Raw genomic sequence first — 25,700 nt, 5'->3', positions numbered from 1 at the left:
GGCATGGGGCACAAAGGCATGCTAGAGAGCAATGCACCCGTCTAGCATGGCAGAATCAATAATAAGTAACTGAGTAACACATTTATTAAAACCGATGTTAATGCTTCTCTAAGAGAAGATTATCTACGAATTGCTTACCTTGATTAAAAGTATGTTTCACAAGAAGTTGGTTTATAAATTGAAATAATCAGAAATGATGCATTAAATGCCACATGCAAGACACTTTGCTGATGTGTTATTAAACAAAATTTATTATTATAAGAATTTAGCTATAAGGGAAAAAACAAATGGCTGTTTACTAGATCCACTAAAAGTAAGACTAGCAGAGTACTTGAAACTACTGAGAGTCTTCTCTGGAATAAATGACTACAGATGCATTTAGGAGCTGTAAACAGCTGAGATGTAATATAAGGCCACCTGCAGCTCCATACGAGGACACATATGTTCTCTTTGTTCTCTAGGAATTCAGACTGGGAGTCTGGTAAAAACACTGTGGTGCTTACCCAAGCTGCATGCTTAGCTTTCCCTTGTGTGTAGATGAGTCTAGAGGACCATATGCCATAGGCACCAACTCTCCCCATTTCAGAAACTCAGGAGAAACTCTGAGAAGTTACTGTATTGTGAATTAAGGTGGGAAAGGAGGAGGACTTAATTTTTACTTCATAACACTTTTCATAGACTCAGATCAAGCTTTTAGTCACACCTAGGGAAATCAGTTGTCTCTTCTCTCTGATCAACAAGCTGCCAGAGCAGGGCAAACTTACATAAGCTGTCACGTTTGCTGTTGTGTTGAACATGATTAAGAGATTTGGGGAGATCTCTTTGTTTAAGGAGTTCATGCTACAAGATAAGATAGGTAGTGGTCTTTGCATTAATTTATTAGTAAACATGCACAGAAATAATACTGACTTTACAGATCAGGATGGGGGGGCTGACTGCCTTTGTAGGCAGATGGAGTGTCTGACATGCAAAACAGCCACAGCACTGACTGGGAGAGGACACACAAGTTCCCCAGCACCAGCACCTTCTCCTTGGGACACTGCTAACTGAGCACGCCCTTTTTCATTGCTGTTTCAGTGCAGGCTTTTAAAGTACTGAACTATTGTGCCAGAGGCATGAACAGCATCCCTAAAACTACCATCGTACAATCTCTTCTGAGTGAAAGTTATCTCCAGTTCAGGGTAGCTGGTCCAGCCTGACAGAGGTTTCAGTCCCTCTCTGGTGGCCTGTGTGCACTGCTGAGGGTCTTAAGGACCTCAACTCAAAACTCAGTTCAGACGAAAAACTATCAGCCAAAAGCAACTGAAACAGTACAGAGCTTCTGTACCCTCTTAATAATTTTAAATGTACCATCTTGTTAAAGGACAATACTTAAACAGTATAAAGGTCCTGTACTTTGTAGTAGTGGCCTACAGTGGCCACAAAGAGGCTCTTGTCTCCTTTGAGGAGTGGGACGTGCCAAGTGCTGGGTCAGCTGTGCTTCAGGTAGTACTAGAGGTGCACTGGGCATCGTCGCTGGAAGTCGAAGGAAACATAACACTGGTTTCTAGCCCTGAGATGTGCCCAAACATCCCCCAAGATCTTCTCCCACAGCATATTCACCAGGACCTTCAAAACACATGCTCCTTTTCTTCTCCATCTCTTGCCACAAAGTCCATAGCCCATACTCAGATGTCCTATATTTTCTTATCATTAGAAGACTTGATTTGCAAGCTTAAAAATTATTTGCAAAGTTTTTGACTGTGCTGAAAAAAAAAAGAAAAAGTTTAACATCAATGAATAATTGATTCAATTATTCATTCAATATGAATAACGTAAGGACTTTTTGTGGTGGATATGTGTCGTGGCATTTGCGCTATGAATCATAATGTGAACTCTCCTACACTTAGCTTAGGACACATAATATTTTTTTTCAGCAGTGAAATAAACATCATTACTTTGATTTATGTTTCCAGTTTAAAAGTTGGAGGTCTCTGGCATGGGAGAGAAAAAAAAAAAAGCTGGCAACGGAAAACTCTAGCAGATTGCAGTTCACTTGGATTTTTGAAAGAAAACTGCTATTTTAATTGAATTTGAGAAACAAGATGCAAGAAAACACCAAGAGTATTGTAACAACCCCGTTGCACGGTATCACACTGGACACAATGAAAAAAGGGAAATGTCACCCGTGATAACAGCAAAACGAGAAACTGCACCCATTACACACACAGCTATCACCGGAGGAGGGACGCTTTCAGGGTCTGCCCAAACAGCCTAATGCCTTGCAAATGCCAAAACAAGCCTGAAGAACTCAGATAAGCAGAAGTGATGAGAAGTGATAAAACGCCTTTTCGGAGGACAGAGAGAACAGAACAGCTAGAAAAGATATCTCCAGGATGTGCAAGAGTAAGTTTGGGTAGCACTAAGCAGATGTGTTGTGGAAAATGCAGTTCAATAGGTGGGAAAGCAAAGGCATTGGATAGATATTTAGACATCAGGTTGATTGTAATTAAAACCTGTATCTGTATTTTGTTTTCTTTTATTTGGGGATTTTAAAATCTGGCTGTGGGTGTGTGAGGAATGTTTACTACCAGAGCCAGGTGGCTTTACATGTGTACATTTTTTTTCTTTCCCTAGCTACCGTTTGTACTAACTCGTCTCCTTCCTTTATTTCCAGCTCTCTCCAGCAACCACAGCTGTTATTCTCGCCGGGCAAGCAGGAAGAGTCCAGGTCACAGGTGGGGTACCTGGTCCCAGGGCGGCAGGGTACGGGGCGTGGGGGTGCAGGAGTGGGGGGTATCAGGGTGCAGGGGTGTCTGCGGGGGTGTCTGTCGGGGTGCAAGACTGTTGGGGTGCAGGGGTGTTGATGTGCAGGACTGTTGGTGTGCAGGGATGCAGGGATGTGGAGGTGCTGAGGTGCAGGGGTGTCAAGGTGCGAGGTGTCAGTGTGTGGGAGTTTCTGTTGGGGTGCGGGACTGTTGGGCTGTGGAGGTGTCGAGGTGCAGGGGTGTCTGTAGGGGTGCGAGACTGTCGAGGTGCAGGGGTGTCTGTCGGCGTGCGGGGGTGTCAAGGTGCGGGGTTGTCTGTCGGGGTGTGAGACTGTTGGGGTGTAGGGCTGTCAAGGTGCAGGGGTGTCAGGGTGCGGGTGTTTCTGTCAGGGTACAGACTGTCAGGGTGCTGGGGTGTTGGGGTGCAGGAGTGTCTGTCGGGGTGCGGGGGTGTCAAGGTGCAGGGATGTCAGAGTGCGGGGATGCAGGGGTGTCTGTCGGGGTGTGGGGGTGTGAGGTGCAGGGGTGTCTGTCGGGGTGTGGGGGTGGCAGAGTGTTGGGGTGTGGGGGTGGCGGAGTGTGCGGGTGTGAGGTGCAGGGGTGTCTGTCAGAGTGTGGGGGTGTCTGTCAGGGTGTGGGGGTGTCAGTGATGCGGGGGTGTCAAGGTGCAGGGGTGTCAAGGTGTGGGGATGTCAGGGTGTGGGGGTGCGAGTATGCAGGGTTTTGGGGGTGTGGGGGTGTCGGGGTGCAGCAGTGTCAAGGTGAAGGGCTGTCGAGGTGCGGGGCTGTTGGGGTGCAAGGGTGTCGGGGTGCGGGGATGCGAGACTATCAAGGTGCAGGGGTGGGGGGTGCGGGGGTGTAGCGGTGCGAGAGTGTCTGTCTGGGTTCGAGGGTGTCTGTCGGGGTGTCCCCGTTCCGCCCCGCGCAGCCCGTGGGAAGGGCCGTGCGGGGGTGTCCGCGGCGCGGGGGCGCGTTCGTGCGGAGCCGGGGCTGCTCCTCCCCGCATCCCCCCCAGCGCTCCGGCTGCGGGGACAGCGTGGGTCCCGCCCCCCCGAGCCTCCCCGGGCTCCGCCGGAGGATGGGGCTCCGCGGAGGAGGTAAGGAGGCGGCGGGACACCCCTGGGGCGGGGGTTAGGAGATGCGGGCGGTCCCGGCCGGGCTCGAGTCTGCCCCGCAGGGGGCGAGGATGCCAACGGCATCTTTTTTGAGCCAAAAGAGTGATCGGGGAGACCCCCCCCAGCCCGGGGCCGGCGGGTGGTGGCAGGGTTGGACCGAGCATCCCCCGCATCGCCCCGCGGCGGGTCCCGATCCGGGAGCGGAGGAGCGAAGGCAAAATTAGCATCAGGTTCGAGGTGTTGCGCACCTGATCACATCAATGTGAGCCGCTGTGTGGGATGCAGTGTCCGCCCTAATGCCCAATCTAATCGTGGAAGTCAATGAAAGACCTAGTTTCGTGATATTTAAGGCATAAAACAGTGAAGACGACAGATGACTGGCATCTGGCTAGTACTGCCAAAAAGATGGGAGGTCAAGACAACCCTTATTTCGAACTTGGAAACTTCAAAGTGGGGGGGCAGGTGCCGACGAAGTAGAGTAGAGGACTGCTTTGCAGACCTCAGACTCAATAAAGGACTCTGGGGAGCATGAGTGACGGGGGAGGACACCTATTATAATTAGTATTGGGAAATGTGATTAATATGCATGATTTTACGATATATATAATACATATGTATATTTCAGTGTACAAAACCCCTCCCACTTGTAGTCGCTGGGATAGGCGGTAGGAGGGTGGATCTCACCTGTATATCCAGTACTGTATTTAAAAGAATACCTGTTTCTTAAGACACCCAATTGGTGTTAAGAAGTTTCTCTTCCCGATGTCAGTGATAATGTGTGGATTAATGCCAGGCAGCCTTTTGCTAACAGAGCAATGGGTGGTGGGTCTCCAAGCATCCAAGTGGAGTGAAGCCTTCAGCGCTGGCCTGGCAGGGGCACACGCTCAGGGTCGCAAGGCCAGGGACTGCCACTTTTGCTGGGCGTTTCCTCCCGAATTGCCTCAATTTTCTTTGTGTGGGCACACAGGCAGTTCAAGGATGTCATGCGGCTTCAGAAATGCAGCTTCTCTGCAGGTGCATCACGATGAGCAGCAGAACTGCACCCCTCACCTTGGGGAAAGGCATGTGTCTGTCGTAGCCAGGTAACTGCACTTGTCAGGAACATTTCTTACATCTTGGGAGCCTTACTGTGCCAGGACTAACCTCCAGCCTTGTTGTGTCTGCCTCTGCTATCAGAGTGGCATCTTGATCAAGTGCCTGGCGGTGATGGCTGATTTCTGTATTTTGGCTGCGCAGCGGTTGTTACTGCGCATCTGTCTGGGTGCACCCGCTCAGCCCCTCATCCTGCGGAAAAGCTGTGCACACCTGTAACTTGAAGATTAGCTGAGCCATTCAGCAGCAGGGACTGCTTTTCTGAGTTAAGTCATTGTTGGGACAGAGTTTCATTTTCTCCAAGTAGTTTATGATGACACTTTTGGAATATACTGTGAGAATGCAAAGATACAGTAATGCCAAGATGATGGTTTTGTCACTGTGATGTTCAGTACATTTTAAAATATCAAGTGGAACTACCAATATTTTTCAAGTTGGTTTTGAACCAATAGGAATAGATGGTCCTTATTATCAATTAATGGACCACCATTAATTGATAATCATTAAATTTGTCTTTCATGGTAGATTTTCTTTTTCCCTCTTTTTTTTTTTTTTTATTTTTTGTTCCTCTGTTTCCCCATATGTTAGTTTGCTAATTTTTATATGGTAGTTGCAAAACTAGTTAACTAGTTTCTGTACCCTAACTGTAAGGGATCACCCGTTTCTGTGGAGAGAAGATGATTAATTTCTTTGTTAAATGTAGGTCTGGACCTCTCTCTTAAGCATGTTTTATTTAAGTGAAAGAATGATTGGTGCAAATTAATGCAGTGTTCAGTTCTTGGACCTAAACCAAGAGTGGACTTCTAAGTGAAAACTCCCATGTCTCTTCCACCAGACTTCTTTTGAAGTGCATGGCAGGTCCAAAACATGAATCACAAGAAGAAAATGTTGATCTCAAGTTTTAAAGGTGACCTCTATAGGTTTGAGTAAATCCACTTGTGCTGTCAAAATGTTATTGTAACAGTATAATGGATTTCAAAGTGATTTAGCTGATTTATAACCTTCATTTTGCCTTTTGTAAAAATAGACCCAAGCTATTTTTAGTGTTTCTCTTATCCACGCTAGATCAGGATGAGGAGCCTGTGTAAACAGATGAAAGTGATTGCTTTGTTCTGCTCTGTATTGTTGGATTGTGTGACTGTTCTGAAAAGTTAACAGCTGGATTCACCCACCCCTGAATTAATTTTATTCATTGGGCTCCAGTCCCTGCTGAGAACATTGCTGGCAACACAATGTAGGCCGTTGATCTTCATCCTTAAGGAACTGGAATGTAAAACCACTCTAGAAGGCAACTGCAGATGAAAAAGAAAATTAATTCAGTGGCTGAAGCACGCTCTTGGAGTGTGCTAAGCTGTGTGGGGTTACTTGGCCTATTTTTCCATTCTGTGCTAAAATGAGCTGTACTGCAGTGTCAGGACAGCCTGAGCACTTCGTCTTTGGCAATGAGTAAAGCAAACAGGTGGGTTGCCGCGTTTAGCCTGCTGCCTGACACACTGGGATCTGACCTGTGTATTCACTGTCTTCCTAGCAAACTACTTCATTCAGTCCCTTTCTGTAATCAAATGTACATTTCCTGATAAAATGTAAACTCCACAATATTTCGTTGCCTTAGTAATAAAAATAACATTTTTTTCTTCTGAAATACACCTTCTAAGGGAGAAAATATCATGTTTTCTTGCTACCTGTTTTCTTAGATGGATGTGTGTAAGAGGATCAGAGATGATGAGTGTTTGTACCAGAGCAGAGACTACATTAAAAGAAAGGGGGTTTGTTCTGAATCCTATCCACAATTCACTGTCCTGCATTACCTACCGCAGGTCATAGAAGGTGTTTGGTTGAAGATGTGTTCCTGTGGCTTAGGATATTAGTTTAATGCCTTTGTGCTGTTCTGATCTGGGTGAACTACAGAATCAAAGGTTGTAGGATTGGTTCTCATGAACATTTAAGGTTGAGACTAGGGCACCGGAGTTCCTGCCCGGGAGCCATGAGTTACATCTTTAGAGAAAAAGGAAATAAAATGGCAATCAAAGGAAAAGGTTAATAGTCAGGAAAACAAGCATCAGTTCACGCAAAGGAATGGAATAATTTCTGTAGTGATGAAAGTTGTTTCACGTCCTACCATTTGTGAAGTACCAGAGTACCCCAGACCAAGATTTTAGGCTCTAGAGGGCATATTTCCTAAGGAAACAGATTAAAAGTATAAGAGGGAACCCTGTCTTTTCTTTGGGGTAAATATTTCTCAGGGTACTTTGGGGTTTTTTTTCATATGAAACATTGTTTGTGCATAACCTAGTCTTCTTTGTCACAGTTTACTGAAAACAGAGATTGCAGTCTTGGGTTTTTAATTAAAAAGTGATAATGAGAGCTCCACTTACTCGGTAAATGCGGACAGAATATTCAGCACCTGTTTGAATGCTGACATCCACTGTTGAAAACACGGGCACTTAACATTTTTTGTCCTACTCAAAGCTATTCACACAAGTAGGTCACACTGAGTAGGCCATATATGTGTAGGTCACTTTGACTTAATCATGCAAGTAGTTTACTCTTTTCCCAATGTGCTAGTGAATTATTATTGTGTTGCTCAAGGAATGCATTTTAAGGAAAATGCTACATTGAAACGCTGTGTGGCTGGGTAAATTTTGGAGTTTTAAGCATAGAAAAAGCAATAAAAAAGTACAGAAAAAACTCATGCAGCTGACGCTGGATACCGCTGTAATGCTGGTTGGGAAAAGAGAAAAGCCATCCCACAGGCACCAGCCTGGGATACAGTCTGTGCCGCACTGTGCCAACTGAAGGCTTCATTTTCCTTAGGTTTCTCACTGTAGCGCTGCCCCTACAACACTTCTAAAAGCTGTTATGCTAAGCCATAAGTAAGTAGGCAAAATGAATAAGACACGTTTTCTAAAGCACCTCTAAAAGTGGGGGGAGGAAGAATGGGAGGCCTCTATGTGGCATTGGTCCTATGTATATGGTGATAATATTCACAAATACGCAGAAAGTCTCGACACTTGCACAACTGTATGTTAGCTAAAGATCTTGGAAGAGTTAAGAGCTGCCCTCCTTGATTCGGCAGTTTTCTTTTCCTTTGTGTATCAATGTTTCTATGTGTATATGTATGTGCGTGTGTATATATGAATACATTTGAAGAAAGTGAGTATATAAATTTGATGGGTTCTTTTATCTTTCATGGAATATACATGGGGAATTGTTTAGATTAGCAGAAACAGACTACGTAGTCTTCTGCTTTTTATCTGTGTCCTGAATATTAGAGTAAAAACGTTCTTACTTTCCCAGTGCCGTGAACCCACAAGCACTGCTGCTGCCTGTGCCAGCAAAGAGGCGGCGCTTGAACAAGGGCAGCAGTCGTGGTGCTGGGTCATTGCACTGCACATGGGACATGCTCCAGCTCAGGGTGGGACAGAAAAGGAAGGCTCTGCTCCTACTCAAACCAAGTAGGTTTGTTCTGTCTTGGTGTATTACATTCTGTACGACTGATTTTGAAGCCATTCCCCAGAGCTGAATTCCTGTGCTTAATTAAAGAACACTTACACTAATTAATAATTAGCAGCATAACATTGCTGTTGTTTATCAATTACAAAAGTTAAGAACAATGCACTGTGGATAATTTGTATTGTTTGTGCTGTAGTCTCTATGTTCATGTTTAGAAAGACCAGTTTGGGTCAGCGGGTGTTCGGCACCAGGCTGGATGAGGCTATGAGCAACCTGATTTAGTGGAAGATGTCCTACCCATAGCAGGAGGTTGGAACTAGATGATCTTTAAGGGCCATTCTGACCAAAACCGTTCTATGATTCTAAGCACAGGTTTTATAAAACCTTATACAAGCACAGTTCTTTGAACACTGTTAGAGGCAGGGTTTTACAGTACTATAGCACTGGAGTTAGCGAATTCATCCCGGACTTTGGGTACCATTTGAAGTATTTACGTTCAATGAAAATACTCTGCTCTTGTGAGACCTCATGTGGAGTCCTGCGTTCAGTTCTGGAGTCCTCAGCACAGGAAGGACATGCATCTGTTGGACCGAGTCCAGAGGAGAGCCGTGAAGATGATCAGAGGGCTAGAGCCCTCCCTTGTGAGGACAGGCTGAGAGAGTTAGGGGTGTTCAGCCTAAAGAAGGCTCCAGGGAGACTTTATAGCAGCCTTCCAATACTTAAAGGGGGCCTACAGGAAAGTGGGGGAGGGGCTCCTTATGAGGCAGTGCGGTGGTAGGACAAGAGGCAATGGTTTTAAGATGAAAGAGGATAGATTCAAGCTAGATATTAGGAAGAAATTTTTTACTGTGAGGGTGGTGAGCCACTGGAACAGGTTGTCCAGAGAAGTTGTGGATGCCCCATCCCAGGAGGTGTTCAGCACCAGGCTGGATGAGGCTATGAGCAACCTGATTGAGTGGAAGATGTCCTATCCATAGCAGGAGGTTGGTACTAGATGATCTTCAAGGGCCACACCAACCAAAACCATTCTATGATTCTATGATTCTATGATTTTTTTTAAATTTGTGTCAAGAATTTGCTAACATGAAGTAGAAAGTAGGAAGGCTTTTTTTCTGAAGGCTTTTTTCCAAATCTGTTTGAGAGCAGTCCCAATGAAGCTGTGTGCTTAACTTACAGAACATATTTCAAATTATTCTTTTGAACTCTCTGAGCACTACAACACGGCAATGTTGCTGTGGATGGACATCTGCAAATAGATAAATGGGCCTGGTTCCTGCTCATGGATGGCTTTTACCTGTTAGCCAGAACTTATCTAGGTTTAATAAGGACCGCAAGGTATTTCAGAGATGTGGGTTAAGTATGCGTTGCCTTGAAAGACCATGATTTTGATTTCAAACACGAGGGTTTGAAAAAGCCAACTCAAGTGTGTGGCTAAGAAGGGTATAGAGGGAACCAGTGGTGTAGGGATGACCTACACCAGCTTTTTCCTGCTCAAAGGAAGCTGAAGTATCAAGACTCTGGATTTTAACAGTGCTCCCCATTCAGAGCTATGAGTTGGCAGGTGTTTGGTATTGCAGTGAGGCTGGTAGCTTGAGAAAGGTGGGAGTTGAATACCTAAGAAACTATGCTCACCTGGGAGAGCTCAGAAGAAAAACACTTGGAAATGAGTTGTGGATGAAGTCTTATCATCAAAGGTGGTCCTTGGATATTTTTATGTTTATGCAGTAGTGACCGTGTCATACCAATGAGGGTATACTACCAATCTAGCCTGGGTAAAGGTATAGAAAGGCAGAATGAGAGAAGAGAGTCTCACACTCTGATGCTGTGTAGTTCACAGACAGCAAAGACATACAAAGAAATACATAGAAAGAGGGTTTTTTTAACCACTATACTCAATCTGAAATAGCAGCTGAATAATTGTAATAACTTTCATCATATTTACAGACAGAGATGTTGCATCCTATAAGATGAAATTGGTTTCTGGTACAAAACACCAGCACAGGACCAAATGGCTGAAGTTTGAAACTGGCTTATGTTTCAGAAACTGGTTTAAAAATTTGTTTTGAAGGGGGTATTGATCTGATTCAGCATGAAAACCGATGTCCTAATTGAAATTAGTGATGATACTATTTGTGTCTGTGTCTTCAGCTTGTACTCATCTCTGCCACCGCTTGGGGAGTGGATTGGTGTTAATCCTCTGTTTAGGCTGAACATACAAGGTGTACAGAGTATGGGTGTTTTGTAATAGCTGAAATCGCTAAGCGGTTCTATGCAAAGCCCTGGTGCTATTGTTTCGGAAATGCATGCTGTTAGAGGAGTGCTAACAACTCACTGAAACAAGCAGGAGTGTCAGCAGTGTGAGTTTTGTTGTAGCCTATACGGTAATATTACAGGTGAGAGCAGATATGTTGTAAACATTTGACGCATGCCACATTTGGAGTCAGTTATGCACCTTTTAATTACTCAGTTGCACTGCTTAGTAAACATGGATTAGTGTGACTTTTTAAGCCTAACGATACATAATGTAAAAGTTACTTCGATATTAGTTGTTTCCAGACACCCTTCCACTTCTGTGCTTTCTAAACCCTGGCTAAATTTCAAAAAGTAGTCTTCTTTCGGTCCTGTGTTTTCAGGATGTCTAAGGACGCATTTTGAATATAAAGAAACAGCAAGAAGCATTTTGAATATAAAGAAACAGCAAGAAACATTTTGCTTTTTAGCTGATATTATGTAGATATCAATTGGTAATATAAATTACCATCACATATTTAAAATACGCAGGCAAAGAGCAATATCAGTAACCTTAGAGCTATATGAAAAGAGTTATACATCATTATGTTTAATTATTAATTGTATTTAATCCTACAAAGTAGTAAAGTGAAACTACCGGTTATGTTACTAGAAGCTGTATTTCTTTTGCCTAACTCATACTGGTAGAGGACAGTCTTCTGGAAATGGTATTTAATTATTCAAACATGGAAAAAATCACCAGGCCTGTGCTGCATCTTTTCAGGTAGTAGCAAAAAGAGGGCCAGTTCTACAGAGAATTGCAGTTAAAAGAGGAGAAGGGACACCAGTTTGTGCTTTAAAGCATCTCAACAGTTAATGATAGTTATGGGGTGATTTAAAGCTTGACAAATAAATAAAGAAAATTTAATATAAAGGAATTAGAACATAGCATGTGAGCAGGCTACATGAGTAATTAACACAAAAAAAATATGTTATTTTTGCAAATTGTGGTGGTCATACCCCTTGCCTCCAGCACTGGGATGCTTGTAGAGATAACTCAGTCTGACTGCAGTGGAACAGAGCTTTGTGGGGACCAGTGCCCCCTGCATCTTGATGCTGCCTGGCAAACCATGTTGTCTGCTCTGTTCTGCTGCAGTGAGGCATTTCTGTTATTCCAAAGCTAGTTCAGATATTTCTGTGCATTTGTAGCCCCAGGCTGTGTAGTCTTAGCCCTGTTTGCCAACTGTATGCTGATCAATAGCTGAAAATAGCTTGCCTATGCTTTCTGCTGCTGTTAGAGAGCGGTCTTGTTCACCTATCCAAAGCATTGGGGTAGACCTATCCATATTTTGATATCGTTAGAGGTTCGGCTCCCTACACACTGTTTTATGGACAAAAAGTAGTATATGGGTGTAAGAAGTCATGAAAATGTGGCAGGAGATGGTTTGACGCATGGTGTGCCCGGTTCATGCTAAGAACTGTACTCTGATGTGCTTAATTGCAAACTGAAGGCTTCATTTTTAATGTGGTAAGAAAACTTGACAGAGCAGGCAGCCTCCTTCAAATTGAGTGCAGGCTGGGACACCCACAAAATCATACTTTCTTTCACCTCCTCATTGATTCTCGGACCATTTAAAGTAGCATATCTGACATAAATTACTATTTTTCATAGTGACTGACAAACTGAAGCTGATATTTGACTTGTGATAGGTTGTACGTTAGGGAAAGGGTAGATAGAGCTAGACCCCAGCCCTACAGTGTACAAGGCTGATGGATATTTGGTAAATCAGTCTTAGTCTCAGATTGTATTCTCTAGCCCAACAGAAACTAGTAAATAGCAGAAACAAGATTAGAACTTGAGATACCTGCATTTTAATAAAAAATAAAAAAAAGCATGGTGCTTTTTCAGTGTAAATCTTCTGGTGTGTGCTTGCGCAGAAATTCTTCAAATGGAAGTCAAAAGTTGTGGTCAGGTAGGGTTGGAGTTTACTGTTTGGAAACAGCCTGCAGTGAGAGGTGTGAACTTCCACACCCTCCAGTGGTAAAAGTGGAAAGGTTGTTGCAATAAATGGGTTTGGTGGCAATAGCAAGTCTACAACCAGAAAGAATCAGTCTTGCTCTGTGCTGAAACCATCCCACATGTGGTCCTGAGCTAGCTCTTGGGCTCATAGCGTTATTACTATAACTGAATTACTGTTTCTTCTACCACCATTAAAGCAAAATAAGCAACAAGACAGAAACTCTTAAACGTGGCAGTGCAGTACTGAGTAAGTAGTATTTACACCAAATCCCTTTTGTAATTAGATGTATATTCAGACTGCAAAATTAAACTGTCTTTAAAGAAATACCTTATTCAAAAATATTATATGGCTGTTTCTGGAGGAGACACTCCTCCTGTTCTCCCCATAGAAGTAGGCCAGCAATCAATCCCAAGCGATGCGTGAGCATGGCAAGAAGCATTCAGTTGTTGAGCAGTGTTTTTCAACTGTATTTCATCACTGAGAAAGACTAACAAGCTGGTGGGAAGTGTAATGTCAGACAGTTTAACAGCATAATCCAGGGGAGTTTTGTAAAAAGCCCAAACTGAGAAATTAAGGGGAAAAGGTTCCGGTTATGTGATTCCCATACAGGATTTTTCACTGAAATGATCTCATATGTAGAAATTGGTGCTGTGAACAATCTTACGTGCACTGTATCTGTATCACCACTGTTGTGGACAGCACGTCACCCGGCCATGCTCCTTCAGAAACTGCCCTGGTAGTAATGTATGGTGGTTTTTAAAGGGATGGAAAACTTCTTGCAGTAACAATCAATGTGAGCAGGCATGAGTATATTTTAATCTCATCTGCTGGAAGAAGAAGCGGAGGTAGTAAGACTAATCGTCAAAGCCACACAGTGCAGCATTATTAAGCTCAATCAGTAGAGGTGATACCTTCCCTTTGGTAAATTACAGTGAATGGTTATGATTGAAAATGTGAGACCCTGCCACCTGCCCATCCACACACACATCAGCAGGAGCCTTGGTGTGACCTCCATGCCGTTCTTAAGCCAAAGGGTTGTTAGGACAATATGGCACCTTATCCTGTTGGTGGTTCTAAGCCTGGAAACTGAAGGTGCCAAGACATTGTCTATGGCTTAGCAGAGAAAATAGTCAGACATTTATTTTTTTTTCCCCCTAAAGGATACGTAAGAATCAATGCAGACTCCAGATAAATAATGAAATTCATAGTTGGACATATTCCCCATCTCCTTAGTGGTCAACAGCTCTATATAGTGATAGGAAATGACATAAAAAGTCAGTTGTCTGTGACTTCCTGGGGAAGTCTTAACAAATTACTAAGAGCTTCATGAGTGTTTAGTTTCTCCTCAGAAAGGAGACGTCCCATGAGGCACGTCAGAAATTCAGTTGTCCTCATGATGGTGCTGGGAAGGACCATTTGCCTTCATAGACTTCCACAGACTGGCATTATGTGCAGGCAGATTTCCACCGTAAGCAAGTTGAACTGTGAGGCTTCAAATCATCTGCAAGGCATTCCTCGGGCTCTTCACCAACTTACCGCAAGATCTTCTTTTTCCTGTCAGTAGAATAGGTTTGTACCCTTGGTAATCTTAATAGCAACCATTGAATTGTCACCCACATACATGATATATTCAAAACTGTGCTTCCAGGTGTTCCTCAGGACATTATATTTGTACTGGTTTGGGCTGAAGCAGCCCAAACATTTTTTCTCTGACTCTTAAACCTGATGGTTATCACCAAGGTAATGGGCGTTGATGTGCCAAGAGGCCACTGCTCATACCTGTTCCTCTGTAAATTGAGGCCATCCCAGAGCTGGCAGTCGGAGAGGGGGAGGGAGTTGCGAGTGGTGGTCACAGGGAGGTGCGACCAGGACAGCTGACCCAGCCTGGTCAACAAAGTATTCCATGCCATGCATGTCATGTTCAGTAGAAAAGCTTAGGCATCGCGATGGTTACAGACTCTTCTTTGATCACCGGCATTCAGAGGGGTCACCTTGCCCCTCTGACTGCCACCAACCCATCCTCTGACCCCTGACCCCAGATCCCATCCTGCAGTGGCAACGATAATGCGTGGTTAACAGCGGAGTCTGACTTGTTTTCTGTATGCTTTATATATTTTATTATCTTCTAATCAATATTATCTCCCTTTCATTATTATTGTTGCATTAAAGCTGTTTCAGTGTTAGTTTCCAACCCACAAGTCTCTCTCATTTCCCTTTTCCCTCTCCTGTGGAGGGCATTAGGACTAAAAGCTGCCCAGTTTTAGCTACTGTCCTGGTCTGGGGCCAGGCTAAACCAGGGCAACAGTGTAGATATTACATTTCTAACTGTTTCCTGCATTTGCTTCTCGGCCAGCTGATAGAGTAATGAATTTGCTGTGTTACTCAGGGGCCAAATGCTTCACTGTAGCACCTTCACAGGCTACCCAACTTAAGAGGAGCTGCTTAAGGTCTTTAACAGATGATCTTTAAAGATCCCTTCTAACCCAAACCATTGTATGATTCCGTGATAATAAATCATATTCATTGGACAAGTTGGTTGCTTGTAAAATTAAAGACTAGCCCTGACCTTGCAAACATGTAATTATGGGACTAATTTTGTGGCTGTGAGCAGCTCCATTGAACTCATTTAAGTGTCTGCTGGTAGCTAGGTAGCACGTTCTCAGTGCCCTATACGTGAAATTCCCTCTCCTGTTGTTTTACTGCACAGAGGAAGAATGGGGGTTTGTAGGTGTATTTAGAAAAGCAAATTTGTTTTCTCATGCTTGACAATTGCAAATCATCTGGTCATTTCCAACTGCAGCTGACAAAGAGGACATAATGTATTGGAACATCACTTTTATAATAACTAGAAATTGTGGTAGGCATCATTTGAAAGAAAGTACCTCTTACATCAGAGTGACAGATGAGTGCCCTGTATATCTATTCGTTGTTAGAAATGACTGTTCGTAAAATTAAAGTTCCTTTCCAGTCCTTGAAAAAGTACAAAAAAATGGAAAGCCAGAAAATGTTAAAAAATATTAATTTAACACATTTTAAAAATAAATATTTTAATAGAGTGAATTAAAGTAAAAGTAATATTATTTCATTTACTCCAGAGTCCTATTTTTCAAACTCTTTTACATTTAGTTTTTAATATGTTCTGCATGAAGCAGTAATTAAAAAAAATTCTTACACATTTTGAAGATTGTTACAACTGCAGTTTTTATACAGTTTATGCTTTCATATAAAATCTGTAAAGTAAATTTGTTGTGATATTTAGTACAGAACACTATCTCATTATGTTTGCTGCTGTTGCGAGCTTGTCTTTTCTGCTCCTGCCGTAGAATTTTACCAGGGATATATGGAACAAATGCAGCAGGGCCACTTGGGCTTCTGGTTGCCATTCCACCAAGTTCCAGACTTTAGTAACTCAGACTGGCCCTATAGAAGCGGAAATATCAAAGGGTTTTTAAGATATAAATATGCCAGGTCCTTAGCAGTGATTGTTCTTACCCTAGGAATACCCCAGCACTGTAATAAAAAGTGAAAAAGTCTGCTGATATGACTATAGATAAAAGGTAACTTAAAAAGCTTCTGAGACCTCTAAATCAGAGCAATTTCATTGCTGGAGATTAAAAAAACCCATCGTTTGGATAGATGGGAACTAAGTGATGACTACATGGAAATGATGAGGAAACAGCACTGCTATTACAATACTTATTAATGTGATTCATTTTTTTTTTTCTCCTGAAAGAAAAAGCGAGAGATTTTGCTAACCGGCCATATGTATTTGCCTGTTTTAACATTGCATCACTGAGTACATATCTGGCTTGCATATGTTGTTGTGAAATGACATCCAAAATACACCCATAGCTCAAACTCTCCATGAAATCACATCATCATGTCTGGTTTAGAAGAATTTGTTTGCAGTGTTTGCGAACGTCCATTTCTATCACAGTTCAGTGCCTGGGCCCCAGAAGAGGAAGGGTAGCTGCTCTCCTGAACTGACATCAGTCTCATTCTGTTCCCAAAGTCTATATATAGTCCATTCATTCAATTTATTATTTTATTTGAAATGCTATGGCTACTAAAACAAATGCATTTTAAATATGCATTTTGTCAGCTCATTACTTAATAGAACTGTTTTATTTGTTTCTTCAGGATGTTGACCTGAAAGCTTTGGATGACTGCTGTCCACGCCAAGGAGATGATCAGCTGCAACCGCAAAACGAGGAGGAAGATATAAATCAAGTAATGATTTAAAAAATGGAAGAAGGGAAAACTGTGAAGAGGGAGTGCGGGAGGATATGGGTCTTATCACTGAGGTAGAGAGTAGTGAAAGAAATGGAGTGAATGGTTTTGAAAGGAATATTTTATTTCCTCTCTTCTTTTGGAGTATCCTTTCCAAGGGCAGGAAAACAACATACGGTATTTCGTGAATAATGCCCGTGTACATGTCTAAAAATTGCTCCCAACCCATAGTTTATGTAATCAAAATGTTCTAAAATTTAAAAAAATCACTTGCAACTAATAATTTTTCAGCTTGGTTTTATTGTCTCCATCATGAAGGTGTTGTATAGGTGGGCAAGGGTTTTTTTGGCCTACAAACACTGGAGATATAGGGGCTAAATTGTACTGCTTTCACCATTTATGTAAAGCTTGATGCTCAGATGTAGAATTACATTTGGGAAAGTGGGTTGTTCAGATGTATATGTGTATGATATCTAGAAGGCAGAAAAATAATCTTAATGATGTCAAACCAAAACTGGTGCACTTTGGGTTTTGTTCTCTCTGAGAGCTACAATCAAAAGAACATTCATTCGTCTGGAGACCTTATGAGAGCTTAGGTTTTCCATAACAGTGGGTAGGTGCTGCCTCGGAGAGGAGGAAAACCCGATTGTCCTGTTGTGGGGCAGAGTAGGATGCTCTTTACCATGGAGTTCTTCTCATTCTAGCAATATGACATCTATCAGGATGAAGACTTGAAAGGTCAGCAGCAGTGTTTCACAGAGCTATGCATTGTTTGCTCTCAGACTCTTTATTTTTACCTCCTTTTATTTAAAATAACTGCACTCTACAAAACATTTCTGTTTCTTCTGTCACAGAACAACTGCAACCATGTAGAGTCCTGTCTGTCCCTGGATGGCTATTTACAGCTTCTGTCATCGCAGATGGAAAACGTGTTAGAGGTAAATGGAAAAACACATGTATTGCTAATAGATTGGGATACGGTGAGTGATTACTGGAGAATGACTTATTCAATTTTATCTAATTAAAAAAAACAGTGAGTATATCAGCAAATCAATGCAGTAAAACTTACCCAAGACATTAAAGATGCTAGTATCCCCCTTTTTACAGCAGCTATCATTGGCTCTACTCGAAAAATTTTCCTCAGTAATTTGTCTGGGATCTGAAAACTGCAGAGTCCTGTCTTCTCTGTCAGCTGGTGTTCAAAGTTGGATGGAGCCGCTGGACAGCTTAATTAGTTCAACTAATAATTCCCTTTCTGAAACCTAATGCCAATCCGTATTTATACAGCAGCTCTTGGAGTGTTTCTCTAGAGCAGCACTGAGTTATTAAGCACAGGCAGCTATTAAGCATTTGCAGCCAAAGATTAGAGTCACCGTAAATGTTGCATCAAGTGCTTACAAGGATACTACCCTCGGGAAGAACACACCCTTCTTTACTGCAAGTCAGGGTAGTCAGCATTAGCAGCAAAACCATTTTGTTTTCTTTTTTTTTATCTTCTGGGCTTCTGATACTATTGTTTACTTTCTGGGTGCCCATCTTCACAAAAAAAAATCCAGTCTCCCTCCTCTCCCACAGCTCATAACTGCAAACATTAAACATGAAGCTACTCCCTACATTCCTTTTTTTGCAATACTACAAGGACATCTTACATATGCTTCCCAATTTAGGAACCTTACAGGGTCATTCATGTTTTTCTGTATGACTTCACATTTATCTCTGGAACACACGGTTTTTGGAATCTCTAGGTTAGATGGTGCTTCTCTGCCGATAAATTAACCGCCTCCTCTGTTCAGCTTTCATAATGGATTCCACACTAACAAGGTTCAGAAGTTCATCAGTTTAGTTTTCTCTGTTCTTTTGATAATTTGAAAGCAATTTGGCTGTAGATTTCATGTAGTTATAACAGTACATGGTGGCATGTTTTATTTAAGACTATTAATGCACTGCCATCTTGTGACAATCTATCTGTGGAAAATTGGATTGCTTGTTTTTTTCTAGATACCAAGTATTTACAGTGTGGGGGATTTTTTCAAATAGTTAACTGGCTAAAAATAAGTCTTTTCAAGGGCTTAATTAAAAATAGCAGCTCCCTCTCTCACACTACAGATGGTCTCGTACAAGATAACTCCCTGGGAGAAATAAGGCAAGACTTTCTCATGTTACTTGGGCTCCTAGTAAGCATAGTAGAGAAACTTAAGATGTTGTGGTCTTCATGGTATATCATTCCTTCTTCGTGGAATCTGCTTTTTACATGAACTGCAGGTAGAAAAGTCCTTTCCTGCACCACACTAGGGATGCTCAACTACGGCAGAATCATATCATATGCTTCCTGCTTGATGTATTTACATGCTCAAGTTTATTTTATCCATGTATTTTATCACTACTCATCAGCAGGTGCCCTGACATAACCTTGCGCAGTGGCTTTGTCCTTCTAGGACCCAGCAGCTGTAATCCAGGCTACAGAAGGTGGGCCTTGATGCTACTGCGGCACTCCTGTATCATCTGGACTTCAGGGCTGAGAGATCATACAGCAGCTTTATTTTTGTGAAGAAAAACTGAGTAGTAATTTAAAGTTAAAAGACAAAACCACAGAAAACATGATCGGGGGTGGGGGTGTGTATGTGTGTGTTTTCCTCCAAACTGATTAGTAAAGGAGTTGAAATCCGAACACAATAGACCTCAGTTAAGAAAGAGCTAAGCCAAATGTGGCAACACGGCCCCCAAAAGCTTTATAAACTTTGAAAGAATAGCAGTGAGAATGTGCCAGCATGACCTTAACATTCCTGGCCTCCTCCCCTCTTTTCTTACACCATCGTTCTCACTGCTTAAGTCCTGCCAGTAAGCTATTTATCTTTTAGACAAGGTTAATTATCTAACAGTTTAGCACCTTGAACCAGCTCTGCCTGGATTCAGGTGATCATCAAAACCACTACCAGGGAAGAGGCAGGACTGACCATCCTCAAAGGACCTTTTCACAGACCAGATCAGATGAATGTATAGGCTGTAGTTGGGTGTACCCCTATCAACAGTCCCATTTCCACCTCTTAATACTCATCAGTCCCACACTACCCTTTGGAGTAATCCTCCTCCCATCCCCTCAGACACTTTTCTTCTGCATCCTTCCTGCTTCCTCTTGCCCTGTGCCAATGCATGTTATGCTGTGTAAAAATGGGAAACAGTTTTGATAACTGCAAAATATTCAAATAGTGGAATATTAAAAAAATAAATTGATCAAGACTGTTTAGGTGAGGAATGTAGAGGAATTCATTTTATAAAAACTCCCATTTTTCCCCCATCATCTTTTAGGCAAGTTTACTGGAAGATACACAAGTTGCTACTTCTGGTAAAGGCCAAGACCCATCATCTTCACACTGTAATGTAAGTTTGACCCAGACACTTCGCCACTGTTTCAGTCCTCATGATGCCACGCTGCTAAGAACAGACTACCCCACGCAATCAAATTCAGAAACAATGCATTTACAAAGGCAAGAGTCTTTTCCTCAGTCGAGCTCCAATATCACAAATCCAGAATCACTACTTCATGGGTCAGATTTGACAGGGCTCGCTTCAGCTGCTGACATTATGAACCTAATGGCCCACAACGGTAATTTTGATGAAATTAAACTCATGTCTTTGGCTTTGGAGGAAGGTTTAGATTCTATAGAAGTTTCTCAGCCCTTTGAAGAACCTGGCTTATATTCGGAACTGTCTTTGAATTCAGATCACAGCATCGTCTCTTACTCAATCTGCAGTGAGCCTGCTGTTGGGTACAGCAGTGATGTTAAATCTGTTTCTTTGCATGGCTTAGAAGCTGTTGGTGGCAATAGCCAAGAACACAGTAAATATGTCCATGTAGAATATCCAGGTGATTCGGAGTGTTCTAGAGAAGCCACACTTCAGCAGCCTCTTCATAATCACACTTATAATCAGCTAGTGAGTCAAGCAGCATCCACTCTGGAGCATCAGCAGGAGAGGTGGATAGAGAAACCATCCAAAGGAAAGAATAAGTGTCATAATTCTACTGCTACAAACCTTAGCAGAGATGAACGCTGTGCAAAAGCTCTGAGAATACCATTTTCGGTAGAGGAAATTGTGAGCATGCCCGTCGACACGTTCAACACCTTCCTAGCACAGAACCATCTGACGGATACTCAGGTATTACTTCTACGCGACATCAGACGAAGAGGGAAAAACAAAGTTGCTGCCCAAAACTGTCGTAAACGCAAACTGAATGCAATTCTTAACTTGGAGGAAGATGTACATAATCTTCAAACACAAAAGGAGAGTCTTAAAAAGGAGCACTCTCAGTGTAGCAGATCAATCAGCCAGATGAAACAAAAGTTAAACAACTTGTACCGTGACATTTTCAGTAGACTAAGGGATGACCAGGGTAGACCTGTTAACCCCTGCCAATATGTCATTCATTGTAGCAGGGAGGGCACTGTTCTCATAATACCAAAACATTTAGCCAAATCTGAACAGAAACAAGGTATCAAAAAAGAGCAAAAACAAAAATAACATGGTTTGCAGATTATTTGTTTGTCTGTTTGTTTTCCTGAAAGAATGACATTTGTATGAAGACTGTAGGTCAGTGATTACAGTAGTACAAGCAGAAAATACTACATTTGAGGAGGAAGACTGCATGTTCAAGGGTCTGGCAAACCCAGCAGACTGCCATCTGTTTGGAGGTCTACAAGCTGAGGCTTCCGAAGTAATCTCTGTTTAGTTTTAATTAGAATTAAAGGAGCTAAGCCATCAGTACAAGCATAGTTGTATATAGCTACGTAAAACAGAAAAATTAGTTTCCGTTGATGGGGCAGAGAGTGTGGGGAGCACATCAGGGCAGGGGGGAACAAGCTTTAGATCAAAGTTAAAGGTGGAAGAAAAACGTGGTTTAGACCCAAGTACTTCATCCTTCTTATACAAAGTGACCTTTCTATTATTCTTTTTCAGAACTGAAAGAAAAACAAGGTTCATGTTCACCTTAAATTCACTGTGGATTTATGTATTTCTAAGAGATATGTAGTGCTTTGCATTTGTTAGATGTGTTCTGCTTTTCCTAGCTTTCTTTCGAGGAGAAAGGGCCAGGAGGCTGTTGCATTTTTCTCACTACTTTCACCATCATAGCTCTGAGAAAACAGTACCAATTAATTTCACAACTCACATGGACAATATACAAATAGAGTGTGAAAAGTAAGTAGTATCTGATGCAATATTGCCTTACCTTCATCCTCTGCAACCAAATAATTCTCAAATTTCTCCCATGAAAATGAGTGACCTTCACTGGGTTCCTGTTCTGTTTCCTAGTTTGTGATATATTTGTTATCTTCCCTTCCCCTGCATTCAGATACATTCCTCAAGGAGAAGGACTAGTGTTTCTTTGTAGCTTTTTAAAACTAGTATTTTGTAAGTATCTTCAAAGTTACTACTTATCTGTACTTGTGAAAATGAGGTTATCCTCCAATAGCAGCTTTAAATGAAGATAAGAGCTTTGGGATTTTATATTTATTTGTGGTATGAAAAAGAAGACATACATTCACTCACCTGCTTATGCAGTTCATCCTTTTCTACTTTACAACTTAAAAGGGTCTGCCAAAAAGATGGCCTAAAAGGCATGTAGTGATTAGGAAGGAATGTTAAGAGGCCTACGAGTTGGTATGGTATTGAAATAATCCCTAACGTTAACAACTCAATAGCAACAAATACTACAAACCCCATAAAACTGCTATTAAAAAAAGAGGTTGCTGGTTATGGTATAATGACAGCGTAGCAACTTTATGATCAGTTATTGTAAAATAAAGTGTTTGCATCAAACACAATAAAACTACACATACATGCAATATAAGCTCAAACACCAAATGATACCTTTTGAAAAAATAAACTGCCATTATCACGTAAACGCTGTTGTTTGCTTGCAGTTCTGTTTACAATAACGGGTAGTACTGAGTGCTGTTTTCAACAAAGGAAGCACTGCCTTAGAGTGAAAAATGCACCGAATTGTTGGCGATGCAATCAGCCATTTCAAACAATTTGCCCTGCATTTTCTATTAAAAGATTTCTTTAAATATCTGTGTGCATCTATTCTTTTTCAGTTTTGCCACAGCCTCAAACGGCTACAGTAAATTCATAGCAGAAACTCATTAGCCAGGCCCTGAAATTTCTTGCTGTTAGTCAAGCATCATTGTGAAGTGCATCCATCCTAACTGGTACGCACAAGAATTTATTAAATCACTAGTTCGTGAACTTCCAACTAAAACATGCAACAGGTAACAGACACCTATGATGAATTGTAAACTTCATTTCCAGTCCTGGGAAAAAAAAAGAAAAAGCAGCTCTAAGTCAGCAGAGTTCTCTTTTAATTAGACGGCCTAATAAGCATCCTTAAGTCCATGCATGCAGCCTTTGCAGGACCAGGGCTTCAGATCTACTTCATGGCCGATGTGCAAATTCTGATAGATATTAAATTAGACCCATAATGAGTAAAACCAGGAACTGAAATATTCCTGTTCTGAGGCTTCACAAATTTCTAGTCTTGGGGGGAAGGCTAAATCCTCCAATATCCACTCCTTCAGTATAAGCGGAGTGAGGTCTGAGAACTCACGCAGTCAGCTGCTAATGAAATAAAGTATACAGCCATTTGATTAATGATTATGTCATGATGTTTTGGCACGTGCTGAAAATAAGGTACATGTTGGAACTAAGACATAAGGAGTGATTTCTTCACTGTGAACAGTGAGGCACTGGCACAGGTTGCCCAGGGAAGTTGTGGATGCCCTATCCCTGGAAGTGTTCAAGGCCTTGTTGGATGGGGCCTTGGGCAGCCTGATCTAGTGCCGCCCAAGGGAGGGCGTTTGGAACTAGATGTTCTTTCCCTTCCAATCCAAACCATTCTACGACTCAGTGAGCTATCCTAAGGGATAAGCAGCGTACTTCAGCAGATTCCTATAAAACCAAGGTACTGGCCCCAACCCCATCTAGCTCTGTTGCATGTAAATTTACAGACTGAAAAACAGCATGAACTGCCCTCAGCTAATTCCACTCCTGTTATTTTTCAACAATTGAGTTTCCCTTAGGCAGACTGAAAAGCAGCATGAACTGCCCTCAGCTAATTCCACTTCTGTTATTTTTCAACAACTGAGTTTCCCTTAGGAAGTTTATGTATGAAACTCAACTATCAACTATTCCCCTACAAAAATCTCTCAGGTGAATTATTGATTCTAGGCAGACTGAATGCGGATGACAGAGTATTAGGTCTGGATGTACTTCCTTCACATACCTACCCACAGAGAAAACAAAACTGTAGACAGAACACAGAACGTTGGGGTTTTTTTTCAATTTTAAGACTGCTATAAATTTTACCTAGAAATGGTTTATACTGTTTTAAGCGTCTACCCTGTGACGAGCCTATGTTTAAAGGAAAAGCAAAACACCACCACTCATTGCTTAGTCTTGGCTACCCCTTACATTTTCATATCCTTATTTTTTCAAGTTAGAAGATATGAAAATAGCAGGTTCTACAGCAAGCTTTCCTCCCAAAGCAAAGGGTTCCTGGAGCTCCTTTTAACATGCTTTATATAACGGCTCTACTGTATTTTCATCCTATTCACAAAAAGGAGACACTACAGAAGTGTGAGGGAAAACTTGGTAACTGAAATGCTTGTAAGAAGTGGGAAATCCCTAACTGAAGTCTACTCTGGCTTTCTTACTGATACATCGGAACTTTCAAACCCCCTAAATCGTTAAGTGTACAAACCAGGAATTATGCTGTGTAAGAAAACAACATGGAATCAAACTTGATTCTGGAGCCAGACGTCCAGTGAAAAAGCAGTTAGGGTTGCATCCTACCTCAATACTAACTGAGAGAAAGCATCTCTCTGCAGCAGCAGGAACAACTAAAACACTTTTAAGACTTGTTTTGTTGCTAAAAAACTGCAAAGCAGAGGATTGTAGACTTAACTATTAATACAGCAACGGTAAAATGCAAATACCGGCGCAGGATGTCTCAGTAACATACTGTTCCCATGGTAAAGCTATTAAGTAGTCTCTAATATCTGAGCAGTAAACTGTGGTTTTGTTACATGAACAATGACAAGTAAAAGGTTACCTGCAAAAGGTTAGGAAAGGTCAGATTGAGTAGAGAAAAACACTTGGTGGTGGGGAAATGACAAGGCATACAGATTACCTTCTCTATTACTGCTGGTAGCAGCTCGCACAGCTACAACAGCTTCAGGCAGGAGCTGCTCTCAGACCCATAACTTCTGCATGAACACAAGTGTAGTACTCCATTAGAATGCAATACCCTAAGCATTGCTTATGAAATGTGAGGCTCCACAATCATGTACAGGCGTACTGCAAATAAGCCCTCATGGAAGAGACACAGCAGACAGATGTAACACTACACACACTAAATGACCACTAACAGCCCTGCACTGAAGCGCAGCTTTAGCTGCTTCATGCTTTGGTTTTATTGAAGAGACTGCTTTTTACAGAAGCTATATTTTGCAAACGGAGACAGTTCCTGCTCAAGAGCTTACAATCTAGTTTTAAGACAGGAGTAAACCAGAGTAACAAACTCCAAGACGAAACAAAATACAAAGCAACTTGATCAAGAGCAGCTTGTCAGCTTTAACAGTTGATGTCTTTGTCCGAAAATACACACACTATATTTGTATGACAGTCAGGAATACAGTTCTAGAGAGAATCTTGAGGACAGAGAAGTAGAGGCCTATAAATGAGGCGACAGGACACAGCACCAGGTTCTAGTGAAAAATTATTTATTAAATAAACCAAGTAGAGAAGACACATGTAACCAT

At 42.0% G+C, this 25,700-nt stretch overlaps 1 protein-coding gene across 2 annotated transcripts; it reads left to right on the top strand.

Moving 5' to 3' along the window:
• The first annotated feature begins 2,239 nt into the window (after positions 1-2,239).
• Positions 2,240-25,178, top strand: NFE2L3 (NFE2 like bZIP transcription factor 3). 2 transcript variants are annotated; one of them, XM_054059149.1, is made up of 5 exons: positions 2,240-2,385; positions 2,657-2,717; positions 16,798-16,887; positions 17,742-17,825; positions 20,194-25,178. In XM_054059149.1, the coding sequence occupies exons 4-5, from the start codon at positions 17,808-17,810 to the stop codon at positions 21,403-21,405; spliced, it is 1,230 nt and encodes a 409-aa protein (XP_053915124.1). In that variant the 5' UTR covers positions 2,240-2,385; positions 2,657-2,717; positions 16,798-16,887; positions 17,742-17,807; the 3' UTR covers positions 21,406-25,178. The 2 variants fall into 2 exon arrangements, with proteins under 2 accessions (XP_053915124.1, XP_053915123.1); XM_054059148.1 differs by lacking the exon at positions 2,240-2,385 and adding an exon at positions 2,390-2,437.
• The last annotated feature ends 522 nt before the right edge of the window (positions 25,179-25,700 follow it).

The sequence above is a fragment of the Cuculus canorus genome, chromosome 2 (genome assembly GCF_017976375.1).
Source record: "Cuculus canorus isolate bCucCan1 chromosome 2, bCucCan1.pri, whole genome shotgun sequence".
NCBI classification, from domain to species: Eukaryota; Metazoa; Chordata; class Aves; order Cuculiformes; family Cuculidae; genus Cuculus; species Cuculus canorus.
Note: the sequence above shows the minus strand (reverse complement) of the source record. Positions and strands in the feature narration are given on the sequence as shown.